The sequence below is a fragment of the Phyllobates terribilis genome, unplaced genomic scaffold, assembly GCF_046119375.1.
Source record: "Phyllobates terribilis strain yellow unplaced genomic scaffold, ASM4611937v1 Scaffold_2__4_contigs__length_985480577, whole genome shotgun sequence".
Taxonomy (NCBI): Eukaryota; Metazoa; Chordata; class Amphibia; order Anura; family Dendrobatidae; genus Phyllobates; species Phyllobates terribilis.
Genome location: NW_027362762.1, coordinates 194624545 through 194640773, shown reverse-complemented (window position 1 = coordinate 194640773; position 16229 = coordinate 194624545). Strand labels below are relative to the sequence as shown.

Here is a 16229-nt window from a genome sequence, read left to right as displayed (position 1 = left end):
GCTTAGCCGTCACTTGCTGTGACCACCCACCTGTCAAGAGACTGTCCCCCGTCACTTGCCGTGACCTCCTGCCCTTCTACCCAGAGACTGACCCCGTCACTTGCCGTGACCTCCTGCCCTTCTACCCAGAGACTGTCCCCGTCACTTGCCGTGACTACCGGCCCGCCTACCCTGGGAACCACCCGCTTCCTTACAAGGACTGCCCCTTTGTATCGTTGCTCAGAGGTTCCACCTCCCAGACCCGTTACAAGAAGCCTATTCTGAACTATTGTGAGGGCATTCTTTTTCTCCTGTTGGTTGCAGCCTGCTTATGATTGGTCAAGATCATTTAGGAGGAATAAATACACGCCCCTAGTGAAAACTCTCTGATAACACCCACTTAAACTTAACTGCCGTTAACTTATTAACCTGTCTTCAGGATTGTGCTACATAAACTGCAGGCAGTGTCAGGTTGGCACCGTTATACTGATTAAAATGATACCTGGGTTGTCTTGTAGTTGTTGTTTAATCTTTATTTGCAGTTTGGAGATAATTAGATTCTAGTGCTTCGGGGCGGCCTGTAGGCGGGGCTTTTCTTGGTGCTCTGTTTTCATATTCAGCATTGTGGCTTAAATGACAGGTCAATGATCCTTCAGTGACCTGACTCCCATTTTAAATACTGTACTTGCGCAGTTCATATTGCTGTCTTTTAAAAAAAAAAAAAAAAATTTAACTAGAGCAAAATGACACCAGCGCCCGTGCATGCGCAGTAGCAGCTATTGTTTGCCGATAGAAGCTACTGTGCATGCGCCGTGGCCACTTTGCTGGAGCTAAAAATAATTTTTTCTCCAACAAAATGGCACTGGCACCTACGCATGCGCAGTAGCAGATATCGCTTGCCTATAGTTGCTACTGCACACATGCCATGGCCATTTTTTTGGCGCAAAAAAAAATTGGCTCCAGCAAAGTGGCCACGGCACATGCACAGTAGCTTCTATCGGCATGAGCATATCATTACCTCCAAACTGCAAATAAAGATTAAACAACCACAGGACCGATTTCATCAACCCAGGTATCATTTTATTCAGTGTAACGGCGCCAACCTGACACTGCCTGCAGTTTACTTAGCACAATCCTACTGACAGGTTTCCTTTAAGTGCCAAATACTTTGATTACTAGTATTTTTGCAAAGGAGAGACGAAATAAAAGGAAAAATGATTTTAGCCTGCTCTGCAGCCACTATTATATTGTGTATCCAGTTCAACATGAAAATACTGGTGAAAGGTCCTCTTAAATAGTCCATGATAAGAATATCCATGTAATGATTTGTGCAGAAAGTAATAGAATTGTTATGTTGTTGGATATTTTACTCAAAATGTTTATTGTTTGGAAGAAATACATAGAGGGATTGAATGGGTTACAGCTTTGCATAGATGGACACTTGCTTGTGTGAATGCCGGTGCTGCTAGTTTTCTATAATGTACAATTATCATTTACAATTTTTGAAGCTGCAGAGAACTGCCATCTCAGCGTTCTCTGACAGTCTTGTTCATGTGTGAACACGACTTGGAGCTTTTTGATGGGCATTCTGTTGCTTTGTCTGCGCATTGCTCATCCAACATTTTATCTTTCTATAAGAGATGGTATTTAACACTTTCATAAGTTTACATATAGACTTATGTTTAAGCATATTGTCCCAGGTTGTCCATGAAAAATGAAAAAACGGTTTGATCTATTTGATGACGACTGTCCATAATACTCCTGAAAAAAATAAAAGAATGAAACAATAATGAGATGCCATCATCTGTGTTCTTGCTCTTAAAATGCTAAAAGTAAAATCATTGTTTTAGCCTTTCGTTAACAAGTCAATGCCATTATTTCACTATATATTTAGATTTATGGAATCTGCATCTTCATTGTAAATTTCTACATGCGCAAACACAATTACTATGAAAGTAACATGATGTAAATGTTATTTCGGAAGATTTTATTCATTGTATGCTTGTTCTCTGGTCCCTCAACTATAATATACCGTATGTTGAAGTCACCCCTTTGAAGCTCTCCTTCTTTTCCTCCCTCCAATACCAGTTCAGCTTCTACATCCTCCTTATTCCTCACAGCGGGTTATTTCGCTGAGAGTCTGTTTTTTTTATGCTGTCTTTCTGATTAATTCCCTTGGTCAATAGAAGATTGGCTTTCTCTGGCTGCGTGAGACACACTGAGTTGTGCTGAGGCATCCCCCATTCACTGCACTGCTGAGGGAGCGAAGACATACTCCACTTTAACTCCAAAGAGGTTTCCGCTTCTTCCCCCACCACAATGATTGTCAGCGCTCAACAGAACCTTGGGACGGAGCTGGTCAGTATATATGAAGATACAATGACTTATGTAGTGGGATGGGTGGAGATGTCTGAAGTCTTAAATGAATAGTCAAATAGTCCAGCTGCAACATAGGGATACATGTGGCTGACATTGCTAACTGCATGCTTGATTCCTTGACTTCTAGATGGGGTGCACCTTTTAGTTATGCAGTAAAACTTCTTTGATAAAGACCACCCAAAATTGCATTGAAAAGAGATCTTCTGGGTCAGGTGATCTTTTCAGGTGGCCAGTATGGATCATATATGGTGAAGCTAAAAATCTGTTCTAGACAGTGTGGTGGTTTTCTCAAAAAGGTGTTTTTTTGGAGGGGTTTCACTGTATGTATAAATAACTTTAGTGTCCCGTATTAGCCTGGCATGGCCCCTGGATTCGTCAGCTTAATTTATCTACTGGAGATTTATGTATCTCTCCTTTCTTATTGATTATGCATTGTGGATAAGTACAGAGTCTACGTTCCAGAACTAGATTAAGGGAACTCCTCATCATATTGGCTTAGACTCACCCTCCTATAACTGGGGCAAACACCTCCTATTTTACTGCAGCCTTTCCCTGATCGCTATACATACCAGTGCTAACATATAGACTGTATATACTGTATGGATTCCTTCCACGCACCATATACGGCCAGCAGACTCTTGGTTCCGCTTTTTCCTTTATAAACAACCTGTAAGTTAGCAGTATCCTGTTGCTGCATAATACCGTACAGCCAACTGTCAGACACAATAATGTCTATTATATACGGCTTCTCGCAGCCAGATGGCAGGATGTTACTGAGATGCATGAAATCCACTGGTGTCTGTTTATGTTGTGCTCAGTCTTTATACTGGCGCTGGCAATTAGTAATGGCAGGGCTGCATGTCATTGCTTTGTGCACATTCCGTTTTTTTATAGCGTCTGGATAAAGGTGAATTTATCACTCAGTTCTTTTCTGCAATTGCAGTCATAGGCAGACATTCGCAGAGCTGTAGAGGGATTAATCAGCATGAATAGCTCGCTTTCCACTATGTGAGATTCAGTTTACAGTCTGGAGCTCAATAAATGCTCTGCCGGAGCTTACTACCCTGCTCTAAGGACATGCATGATCTTTTAGTGAGACGCTTGGATTTTTATTTTGTGTGAAGTGATTGACCATCCTTACTGGAGGCGACTTTTGCTCTGACTGCATATTCTTCAGAGATCATGTAAATCAGTCATGCAGAGATAATAAATCTGAAAAGAAATATTAAAAAACACCTTTCTTGGAAATTATTGGTTAATGGAAGTTCACGCACACATTAATATGTAATGGACATATTAAGTACCATGGTGTATAAGGCTGAAAAAAGATATCCAGTTCAGTCTTTTATCCTGCAATGTTGATCCAGAAGAAGGCACAACTCCCACGTAGTGCATACATGAAATTTCTTCTTCGCACTAACCCAAAATATGGCAAACAGAATAAAATTTCTGGATCAACGACCCGCCTTAAGTAATATAGTACTCATAACTTGTCATATTAGCACATTTCAAGGGGTTGTCTGGGACTTAACAATTGATCTCTAATTTAGATGGGTTAACAATATGAGATCGGTGATGGTCCGGTACTCAGCACCCCAACTGATCAGTTGAAAACTTCTATAGCAGTGGTCGGAACTGAGCAATGTACATTTCTTAGTGATCGCTGCCAAGTACTGCATTTTATTTCCCATTCACTTGAAGAGCATATGGAGCAGATAGAGTGCAGTGCTTGGTAGTGGCCTTGAGGCAATGTACTGTACTGTTTTTTTCTGCCCCATTCATTCCTTAGTTCCAGTTTTTAACTGCTTAGTAGGGGTGCCAGGTTCCGAACCAAGACTAATATCATATTGATGATCTAATCTATGGAAAGGTTTACAATTGTTCGGCCTTGTAAAACCCCTTTAAGTAAAGTACTTAGGCCTCTTTTCATGAATTCACCTTGACCACTCTCCTCATGCACCGAGATTCATAGGATCATTGTTCTTACACTAAGGAAATTCCCTTCTTTGTTGGTTTAGAAACCTTCTTTCCTCTAGGTACTTTATAGTAGTTCCCCCTAGTTCTAGTTACGGTTATGACATCTCCCTGTATTGATATTTGATATATAGTTAGGTCTAAAAAACATCACAGAAAAAAAATGCAGCCTTACCAACACCAGGTCAGATTACCAATGCATCAATCAGCAGGATGCAGCAAGCCTCCATGAGGAGGAGGCAGCACATGTGCAAAATGCTGATGCAACAGCCATTGCATTGGTGCACAACAGCTGTGTAGTATTAGACATGCACACAGATGGGGCTTGCATAATACACTTGTCACACAATACGTGTGATGCACAGTGTCTGACTTAGGCTTAGTGCCCACGATTCAGAAATGAAGCAGAAATTTTCCTGAGCATTTCTGCATCTCCTTGGCAGAAAAACGCATGTGGATTTTACATGCGTATTTGACGCATATTTGACGCCATGCGTTTTTCCAATGCATTGTATAGGCAAATACGCATGCAGAAACGCACAAGAATTGTCCGTATTTTTTCTGCGAGTAAAATTTGCGCAGAAAAAATCCTGACCATGTGCACAGAACTTGCAGAATGTCATAGGAAGTCATGGGATAAGGTATGCAATGCGTTTCTGGAGCGTTTACGCGCTGCAAATACGCACCAAAAAACGCACCAAAAACGCATCGTGGGCACACAGCCTTACAGTCTATTGCTGATGCCCATACTTTCAGATCAGGCGGGCTTTCCAGCACTATATAAGCGCATCCCACAAGACAGACGCCTCAATTCACCCAACCATCACTAAAGGGCCCGACTGCATCCTGCATAAAAATGGAAAAAGTGCAATAAAAATGTATAAGATAAATACATTAAATGAGGTTTTGGTCGATATTTTTGCGAGTCCTAACACTATAATTAAAAATGGCTAACATAGAACAACATTTCAAAAAACATCACAGAAAAAAAAGATGCAGCCTTACCAACACCAGGTCAGATTACCAATGCCCTAGCAGAATGCAGCAGGCCCCCATGATAAAGGCAGGGGCAGCACAGGTGCAAAATACTGATGCCAACAGCCACTCACTAACCTACCAATTAATGGAGGGGATGGCTGTGTAGTATTAGACATGCACACGGATGAAGCTTTCATAGGACACCAGTCACACAGATACGTGTAATGCACAGCGTCTGGCTTACAGCCTATTGATGACGCCTATACTCTTAGATCAGACGGGCTGTCCAGCTGGCCCTTTAGTGTTGGTTGGGTGAATTGGGGTGTCTGTCCTTGTGGGGTGCACTCATATAGTGCTGGACAGCCCGTCTGATCTAAAAGTATGAGCGTCATCAAGTGTTTGGAGAGCGAGCCTGAGCCCACTGGTTGGGGGTATGTAGAACACATAGATACCCTCCGGTCCCGGGTCTGAAACTGGCGAATTCCTGCAGCACACAGTGTGTGCGCTGGGGGGATTCATAAGTCTGCAGTCACTCTGTGTTCGACTGGTGCATCAGGTTCTTCATGACAATCATTTTTTTGCCAAACTAGAGAAGTGTCAGTTTGAGGTGCAGCCGATTCAGTTTTTGGGTCATTTACTTTCTGCTGAAGATTTTCAGATGGATCCCATTAAGGTGCAGACTGTCCTTGGGTGCAACCTACTAATCTTAAAGCTTTACAAAGGTTCTTAGGTTTCGCTAATCACTTTTATAAGTTCATTAAAAACTTCTCAGTCATAGTCAAACCTCTTACTGATCCGACTAAGAAAGTTGCTAACGTTACCTCTTGGTCATCTGAGGCTGTTGATGCTTTTGCTGCTCTCAAGTTTTCTCAAGTTCAGTCAACCCTAGGCCTTACTCTTCCAGAAATGAGGAGGAGTAAGTATTGTTAGTATTGTGATCTCTCTACTGCAGGGAGATCCTCAGTCGTGGGCGTTTTCTTTACTGCAGGACTTGGTTTGTCTCCAGTCTGTAGAGGGGTTTTTCAGGGCTCTGGCCCTCATCTATGATGACCCTGACCGAGTCGCATTGGCAGAGTCTAGGCTACGTCACCTTCCGCAGGGTAATCGGTCAGTGGAGACGTACATTTCAGAATTCCGTAGATGGGCAACGGATTCCAAATGGAAGCCCTTAGAAGTCAATTTTGTGAGGGGCTTACTGAAAGGTAGAAAGATGACTTGGCACTATATGAAACCCCTTAGTCCATGGAGGCTGCTATGTCGTTGGCCATACGTCTTGCTAGACGCCTTCGGGATAGACGGGTGAGACCACTTTCTCTGGGGCCTTCTTGTCGGGGTTGTGTACCTCTGCCGGTGGAGCGGTCTGTGGTTGAGCCAGTACTGGGGGAGGTGGAGGAACCCATGCAGTTAGGGTGTGTCTCTACATCATACATCTCCCTGGAGATTCGCAGGAAAAAAGGCGTATGTTTTTTGTTTGAAAAAGGGACATTTTGTTGGGACCTGTCCTGCAATTCCTAAACAAAAGTGTAATGCACACGCCCGGACTGACTGGCGTGTGCGTGTTTATGTAGTGATTCCACTGTGCCATGAACCGGAGAGTGCCTGGAGGGGCGTAACTAAGTATCTGCCCGATCCGACCAAGGTCGCACGACGGCATACGACGCCAGTGCACCAGGGAGGAACCGAGCAGAGGAACCAGGGTCTACTCCAGGTCAGACTCCGGACACGGCTGTTGACCCACACCGGGGAATACAGGAACAGGCAGACTAGAGCACAAGCTGGGTAGGGTCCAGTACAGACTGGGAGACAAATTCGAAACCGCAGACGCGGTAGACAGAGCTGAGCAAAGCGAAAACCGCAGACGCGGTGGACAGAGCTGAGCAAAGCGAAAACCGCAGACGCGGTGGACAGAGCTGAGCAAAGCGAAAACCGCAGACGCGGTGGACAGAGCTGAGCAAAGCGAAAACCGCAGACGCGGTGGACAGAGCTGAGCAAAGCGAAAACCGCAGACGCGGTGGGCAGAGCTGAGCAAAGCGAAAACCGCAGACGCGGTGGACAGAGCTGAGCAAAACGAAAACCGCAGACGCGGTGGACAGAGTTGAGCAAAGCGAAAACCGCAGACGCGGTGGACAGAGCTGAGCAAAGCGAAAACCGCAGACGCAGTGGACAGAGCTGAGCAAAGCGAAAACCGCAGACGCGGTGGACAGAGCTGAGCAAAGCGAAAACCGCAGACGCGGTGGACAGAGCTGAGCAAAGCGAAAACCGCAGACGCGGTGGACAGAGCTGAGCAAAGCGAAAACCGCAGACGCGGTGGACAGAGCTGAGCAAAGCGAAAACCGCAGACGCGGTGGACAGAGCTGAGCAAAGCGAAAACCGCAAACGCGGTGGACAGAGCTGAGCAAAGCGAAAACCGCAGACGCGGCGGACAGAGCTGAGCAAAGCGAAAACCGCAGACGCGGCGGACAGAGCTGAGCAAGGCGAAAACCGCAGACGCGGCGGACAGAGCTGAGCAAGGCGAAAACCGCAGACGCGGCGGACAGAGCTGAGCAAGGCGAAAACCGCAGACGCGGCGGACAGAGCTGAGCAAGGCGAAAACCGCAGACGCGGCGGACAGAGCTGAGCAAGGCAAAAACCGCAGACGCGGTGGACAGAGCAGAGCAAAGCGAAAACCGCAGACGCGGAAGGAACAGGGCTCTGTTCACACGGAACAGACTAGAAGGGAAAGGCAGAACCAGATACCCACAGGGTACTTACAGAGAAGTAGCGAGTGGACCACAAACTCACAAACGGAAGTACAGTGACAACGAGCAGGAGTAGGTACGAGTTCAGACTCTGCAGAAAAAGGAAAGGAATGGACATAGAGAAAAAACAGGTAAAAGATAGGAGAGAGTTCAGACTGGAACTGAGTGTACGGAGGAGACCGACACTACAGCGGGATACAGGAGCGGGTCTGGGAATACGGCCCCCAGAGAGGCGGGACGAACAGGCAAGAAGCGTGTTCAGACTGGCCTGGAAATACAGCCTCCAGGAAGGCGGAACGAACAGGCAAGGAACGAGTACAGACTGCAGGTTAAGGTACACAGATAGGACACAGTACAAACATGGGAACAGATACTGCAAGACAGGTAACATAGACAGGACCTGGCATGTCAGAGACAAAAGCCAACTGACAGGGCAAGATGCTCAGGCATGGGTTAATGGGGCAGCTGGTTTAAATACCAGGTGACAGACAGCAATAGGCTGAGGACGCACAAAGGGTGTGCCTGCAGCAGGTACAAAAAGCAGGAAGTGATCGGGCGCCGCCCATAAGCAGCAGACACAGAAGCAAACAGACAGCATGGAGGGAAGCCAGAGAGACACCCTGGACTGGAGATCAAGTGCGCGCTCTTGCACAGTGGGAGATGGACCACTATGCAAGGACGCCGCCAGGTATGTTACAGTACCCCCCCCCCTTACGCCCCCTCTTCTTCAGGCCTGCCAGAATGTTCCGCAGGGAATTCGAGGGCCAATCCTTTACTTCAAGTAGATCACTTCCACTGTCCACTGGAGAAACTGGTCTCATCTGGGTAGCTAGGATGCTACCTCCTATCCAGCCATCCTCAGCAACAGACGAAACAGGTGGAGTACCAGGAACAGCACACAGGGAAGCCTCTCTCCACTTATTATCAGGTAGCACCCCAGAGGGTTCAGGAGACAACTGGAAGTCCTCCGCCGGGTTGAAGGAGTGCAGAGACTCGGGGGTAACCTCTGCTTCGGGGTACATCTTGTCAAACTCACAGGATGAAATGGGCGAGGTATCAGGTACAAGGTGTAGAAAAGTCCCTGTTACCTTGTTATCTGGTGGTACCCAGGAGGATTCAGAAAACAACTGGGAGTCCTCCACCGGGTCGGAATAGTGCAGAGACTCGGGGGTAACCTCTGCTTCGGAGTACACTAGGTCGGACTCGCTGGATGAAGCGGGCGAGGTATCAGGTACCGAATATAGAAGAGTACCTGTCCATTCGTTATCAGGTAGCACCCCGAAGGGTTCAGGAGACAACTGGAGGTCCTCCGCCTGGTCGGAGGGGTGTAGAGACTCGGGGATAACCTCTGCTTCGAGGTACATCTTGTCAAATTCACAGGAAGAAATAGACAGGTTATCAGGTACAGGGTGAAAAAAAGTCACTGTCTCTTTGTTATCTGGTGGTACCCCGGAGGAGTCAGGAAACAACTGGAGGTCCTCTGCCGGGTCAGAAGAGTGCAGAGGCTCGGGGAAAACATCTGCTTCAGAGTACACTAGGTCGGACTCACTGGACGAAGCAGGTGAGGTATCGGGTACCGAGTATTGGAAAGTCTCTGTCCATTCACCACCAGGTGGCACCCCGAAGGGTTCTGGAGACAACTGGAGGTCCTCCGCCTGGTCAGAGGGGTGTAGAGACTCATGGGTAACCTCTGCTTCAGAGTACACTAGATCGGACTCACTGGACGAAGCAAGCGAGGTATCAGATCCAGGATATAGGAAAGTCTCTATCCATTCACCACCAGGTGGCACCCCGAAGGGTTCTGGAGACAACTGGAGGTCCTCCGCCTGGTCGGAGGGGTGTAGAGACTCGGGAGTAACCTCTGCTTCGGAGTACACTAGGTTGGACTCACTGGACGAAGCGAGCGAGGTATCAGGTACAGAGTATAGGAGAGTCTCTGTCCTTTCGCTACCAGGTAGCACCCCGAAGGGTTCTGGAGACAACTGGAGGTCCTCCGCCTGGTCGGAAGGGTGTAGAGACTCGGAGGTAACTACCACTTTGGGGTACCCATTGTCAGGCTCACAGGACGAAGCGGACAAAGTATCGAGTACTGGGTGTAGAGAAGTCTCTCTCCATTTGTCATCGAGTGGTATCCCGGAGGATTCAGGAGGCAACAGGGGGTCCTCCGCCAGGTAGTAGAGGTGCACAGACTCTGAGGTAACCACAGCTTTGGAGCATCCTTGGACATGCACACCGTTTAAAGTGGGTGAAGCATCTGATGCCGGGTGCAGGAAGTTCTCCTGTGTGGAGTCTGGATGGGCAGAAGTCTCTTCGGGCAGGAGAACTGGTGCACTACCCACGCACATTACCCGTTGGGGCTTCTCCGGGATACAGGGAGATGAAGCTTCAGTAGGGACTTCAAAGTTGGGGTCAGGAGGTCTCAGGGAGGACAGACCCTGGCGTGACGGCTTGCCTCTACGCCTAGCACGTCTGGACTGCCTCTTGAGGTTGGGAGAAGTATTCCGGAAAGCGTAGTCACCCTGTGAGGATTCTGGGTGGGCAGTAGTCTCATTGGGCTGGAGGACTATTGCGCTACCCACACACATTACCTATTGGGGCTGCTCCGGGATATTGGGAAGTGAAGCTTCAGCAGGAGCCTCCGGGTTAGGATCATCAAAGACCATTAGAAAGGCCACCAGGAAGGCCATTAGGTCCAGGAGGATCGGATCCTGTGTTTCATATAGGGGGTTGATCCATTCCAAGGCATCACCCGCCAGGTAAGACATAATGAATGCCACCTTAACCCGATCGGTGGGAAAACATAGAGGGTAGAACTTGAAGTGTAGCATGCATTGCTCCACAAATGCACGACTTTGTCTTGGATCCCCATAATAACGTAGCGGATCCGCAGGAACGAGAGCAGATAGATCCATCTGGACGGGTGCGTAATTCGCCTGGAACTCAGCTAAAGGGAAAAAAATTTTTTTTTATTTATTTATTTTAATGAATGTATTCGCTGGAAAACTTCTCAGAGAGCGAAGGCCGTGGGGCTCAACGGGAACCATGGCCTGAGCATGCTGTAATGCACACGCCCGGACTGACTGGCGTGTGCGTGTTTATGTAGTGATTCCACTGTGCCATGAACCGGAGAGTGCCTGGAGGGGCGTAACTAAGTATCTGCCCGATCCGACCAAGGTCGCACGACGGCATACGACGCCAGTGCACCAGGGAGGAACCGAGCAGAGGAACCAGGGTCTACTCCAGGTCAGACTCCGGACACGGCTGTTGACCCACACCGGGGAATACAGGAACAGGCAGACTAGAGCACAAGCTGGGTAGGGTCCAGTACAGACTGGGAGACAAATTCGAAACCGCAGACGCGGTAGACAGAGCTGAGCAAAGCGAAAACCGCAGACGCGATGGACAGAGCTGAGCAAAGCGAAAACCGCAGACGCGGTGGACAGAGCTGAGCAAAGCGAAAACCGCAGACGCGGTGGACAGAGCTGAGCAAAGCGAAAACCGCAGACGCGGTGGACAGAGCTGAGCAAAGCGAAAACCGCAGACGCGGTGGACAGAGCTGAGCAAAGCGAAAACCGCAGACGCGGTGGACAGAGCTGAGCAAAGCGAAAACCGCAGACGCGGTGGACAGAGCTGAGCAAAGCGAAAACCGCAAACGCGGTGGACAGAGCTGAGCAAAGCGAAAACCGCAGACGCGGCGGACAGAGCTGAGCAAAGCGAAAACCGCAGACGCGGCGGACAGAGCTGAGCAAGGCGAAAACCGCAGACGCGGCGGACAGAGCTGAGCAAGGCGAAAACCGCAGAAGCGGCGGACAGAGCTGAGCAAGGCGAAAACCGCAGACGCGGCGGACAGAGCTGAGCAAGGCGAAAACCGCAGACGCGGTGGACAGAGCAGAGCAAAGCGAAAACCGCAGACGCGGAAGGAACAGGGCTCTGTTCACACGGAACAGACTAGAAGGGAAAGGCAGAACCAGATACCCACAGGGTACTTACAAAGAAGTAGCGAGTGGACCACAAACTCACAAACGGAAGTACAGTGACAATGAGCAGGAGTAGGTACGAGTTCAGACTCTGCAGAAAAAGGAAAGGAATGGACATAGAGAAAAAACATGTAAAAGATAGGAGAGAGTTCAGACTGGAACTGAGTGTACGGAGGAGACCGACACTACAGCGGGATACAGGAGCGGGTCTGGGAATACGGCCCCCAGAGAGGCGGGACGAACAGGCAAGAAGCGTGTTCAGACTGGCCTGGAAATACAGCCTCCAGGAAGGCGGAACGAACAGGCAAGGAACAAGTACAGACTGCAGGTTAAGGTACACAGATAGGACACAGTACAAACATGGGAACAGATACTGCAAGACAGGTAACATAGACAGGACCTGGCATGTCAGAGACAAAAGCCAACTGACAGGGCAAGATGCTCAGGCATGGGTTAATGGGGCAGCTGGTTTAAATACCAGGTGACAGACAGCAATAGGCTGAGGACGCACAAAGGGTGTGCCTGCAGCAGGTACAAAAAGCAGGAAGTGATCGGGCGCCGCCCATAAGCAGCAGACACAGAAGCAAACAGACAGCATGGAGGGAAGCCAGAGAGACACCCTGGACTGGAGATCAAGTGCGCGCTCTTGCACAGTGGGAGATGGACCACTATGCAAGGACGCCGCCAGGTATGTTACAAAAAGGAGTCTCAATTAACTCTTGGTAGCCTGGAGTTGGATAAACAAGGGGTGCAATTGTTACCAACCTGAAATTCCCGCATTGTACTGCCAGCAGAGGTGGTGCTAAAGAGCAAAACCGAGTCAGCATGGTTGATGCTGAGTTTGTGAAAACTCATGGTCTTGCTTAGTATGCTTTAGCTGAACCTATTTCCATCTTTGCCATTGACACGGCGCCGCTTACACAGAAAGCATTTACTCAGATTGTACATAATGTAAAACTGAGGGTGGGGTCAGTTCATTGTGAAATAATTCCTTGCTATGTCCTGGACAATCTTCCCACAACGATTGTTTTAGGTATTCCCTGGCTTGTTAAACATAATCCGTTGATGGATTGGCAAACCGGGGAGATTATTGAATGGGGAGATTACTGCCATGAGAACTGTTTAGATATTTCCCTTGCTACTGTCTCTATGGAAATATTACCTGCTTTTCTGTCTGATTTTATCGTTTTTTTCTGAGAGGGGGGTGTGAGGATTTGTCTCCTCATCGTGCTTATGACTGTCCTATTAACCTGACCCCCAGTGCTAAACTACCGAAATCCAGACTGTATAATCTTTCTGGCCCTGAGAGACAAGCCATGAAGGATTTCATTGCGGAAAGTCTGGAGAAGGGACATTTCAGACCCTCATCTTCGCCCGTGGCGGCAGGGTTCTTCTTTGTGAAGAAAAAAGATGGCGGTCTACGTCCCTGTTTAGATTTCCGGGAATTAAATCAAATTACCTTCTGTGATCCATACCCTCTTTCTCTGATTCCTGATTTGTTAAGCCAGGTTGTAGGAGCTAAGGTATTCTCCAAGTTGGATTTAAGGGGAGCCTACAATCTGGTTAGAATCAGAGAAGGGGACGAATGGAAAACAGCGTTCAATACCCCGGGAGGACATTTTGAGAGTTTGGCTATGCCTTTTAGTTTGACCAATGCACCTGTGGTATTCCAGCATTTCATAAATGATATTTTCCAGCATTTGGTGGGGAGGTTTGTGGTGGTCTATCTGGACGATATTTTGGGTTGCTCACCTGATTTTGAGACTCATTGAGGGCATGTTAAGCAGGTGCTCCAGATATTAAGGGATAAAAAACTTTATGGCAAACTAGAGAAATGTGTTTTCGCTGTTCAGGAGGTGCAGTTTTTGGGGTACTTAATGTTATCTTCGGGTTTTTGGATGGATCCGGAGAAGATCCGTGCAGTCCTTGACTGGGAATGTCCTGAGAACCTGAAGGCTTTTCAACGTTTTCTGGGCTTTACTAATTTTTATTGGAAATTCATCCAAAATAAAAAAAAAGGGGTCTGATTTTTCGAAATGGTCGGAAGCTTCCTTCCAGACTTTTTCTTGCTTAAAGAATCATTTTGCCACTGCACCTATACTCAGTCTACCCGATGTTTCCCAACCCTTCATTGTGGAGGGACGTTATGGGAGACAGAGTGACACTAGATCAACCTAGGAGGTCTCCACTTCCCCCCTTTCCCTAGAGTCTGGGCTCGCTTTCCCTCTTCCCTTTGTGTTGCACTAAGTCTTTCCCACACCTAGCGTGACAGATAATTAATAAAATCCACAAACAAACCTCACCCACCAACACTTGTAAGGTTAAAAGATCTGGCAGACGCGTTTCGGATAAATGTCCTTAGTCATTGCACTGCATCCGAAACACGCCTGCCAAACCTTTTAATCTTTCAAGTGGTGGTGGTTGAGGTTTGTTTGTGAATTTTATTGATTATCTGAATAAATCTTTGGAATTTTTTACCAGATCTGCCTGCTGCTGGAATTCCTCTTGCCTTATCATGTAGTTTCGTTCCAGTGTTGACGGACGAAAATCTAGTCAAAATTCTTAGTGAAGGGGTGATGGTGGGTGCTTTGAGTATCAATCTCAGACAGTGCATTATTGAGGCTCAGGATGGTGCACCAGAGGGCTTGCCACCCGGCAAGATTTTTGTGCCTCCCTCACTTCACACTGATCTTCTTAACAAAACAAAGTACATGATTCGGTGTTGGCTGGACATTCGGGTTCCTCTGTTACCTGGAGAGCTGTTTCCAGGTCCTTTTGGTGGCAGAGTGCTTGCAAAGATGTGGATGAGTATGTCTAAGTGCAGGATTTGTGCCAGGTCTAAAGCCTTTCATCAGGCCCTGATAGAGTTTCTTTTGCCTAACCAGGTTCTGTCTTGACCTTGGACCTACTTGTCTATGGATTTTGTCCTGGATTTGCCTAATTCTAGTGGTAATACTGATGTGTGGGTGGTGATTGACCGTTTTAGCAATATGGTTCACTTGGTTCCTCTACCAAAATTACCTACGGCTAAGGGTTTAGCTACTTTCTTTGTGGGTTCAGTTTGTGGCTAGCTTTTGGCGTAGCTTTTGCTCTAGGTTGGGAATTAAGCTTTTGATCTCCTCAAGTTATCATCTGAGATGTTTTGTCTCATCGAATCAAGAGGATTGGGTGGGTTTTCATCCGGTTTTAGGAGATTTTTCTGGCTTGCAGTCTGCGGTTCCAGAGGAGCAAAGATTTTCTTCTCATTTGGTTACATTTTGGAGAAAATGTAAAGAGGTCTTTTGATAAATTGTGATCCGGCCGAGATAACTGTCAACCGAAGACGTTGGACGGCTCTTGTCTTTGAGATGGGAGATTTTTTCTGGTTATCCTCTAAAAATCTCTGTCTTAAAGTTGGATCCAGAAAATGTGCTCCGACATTTGTTGGACTGTATAAGATAATAAAGATCATTAATCCGGTGATGGTTAAGCTCCAACTCCCGGTTTCATGGAGGATTAGTAATTCTTTCCATGTCTCTGAGGTGAAACAAGTGTTGAAATCCAGACGTGTCAGACAGTGACTTCAATTTCTTGTTAAGTGGAAGGGTTTTGATCTACATGCTGATCGCCTAATGAGGGAGTTCTATCTGCGGCGTCAGCAGTTGGAAATCTAGCAGCCCATCCTTGAAGGAGGGGGTACTGTCATGCTTCTGTATTCGAACCCTTGATTCTGTGTTCTGTGGTCGGTGTCTCTTTTTGCTAAGCCATAATAAATAAACCTTTTTTAGGGGTATTTTAGTTCTGTTAACTTCATTTCTGTCAGTTTTGGGTAACAGGTATTTTTCTTTTACTCTGTTTGCCTGTCCTATCACCTTTCAGGTGCAGCTTTAAATACATTCTCTTACTGGTGTTTCTTGCTGGTGATAGACTCTATTGGATTCATTCACTTAGCTGTAGCTTGTGTTGGTTGCAGTTGTTTTGTGTGTGGTTCCTTTATCCCTTAGGAAACTGCTACTCTAGCGATCCTAGCGGCTGCTAATGCCTGTTCATATAACAAACTACAGAGTATTTTGTTATATAGAAGAAAGGAGAATTAAGACTTCAGTGACTCTAAGACTCCGAGTTGCTGTAAGCACTTTGACATGATCTGCTGCCTGTCTGCAATCTCCTGGACGTCTTCCACCTGCCTGCGGTTTCCAGCTTCCCAGGTGCCTGCCTACAATCT

At 47.2% G+C, this 16229-nt stretch overlaps 1 protein-coding gene across 1 annotated transcript in view; it reads left to right on the top strand.

Annotated features, from left to right (window-relative positions):
* Positions 1-2076: 2076 nt before the first annotated feature.
* LOC141202582 (inactive dipeptidyl peptidase 10-like) overlaps positions 2077-16229 on the top strand; it is a 385315-nt gene continuing 371162 nt past the window's right edge. The window contains exon 1 of the mRNA XM_073663754.1: positions 2077-2337. Within this exon, the coding sequence (XP_073519855.1) occupies positions 2299-2337 (39 nt within the window). The 5' untranslated portion in view covers positions 2077-2298. The remainder of the gene's footprint in view (positions 2338-16229) is intronic.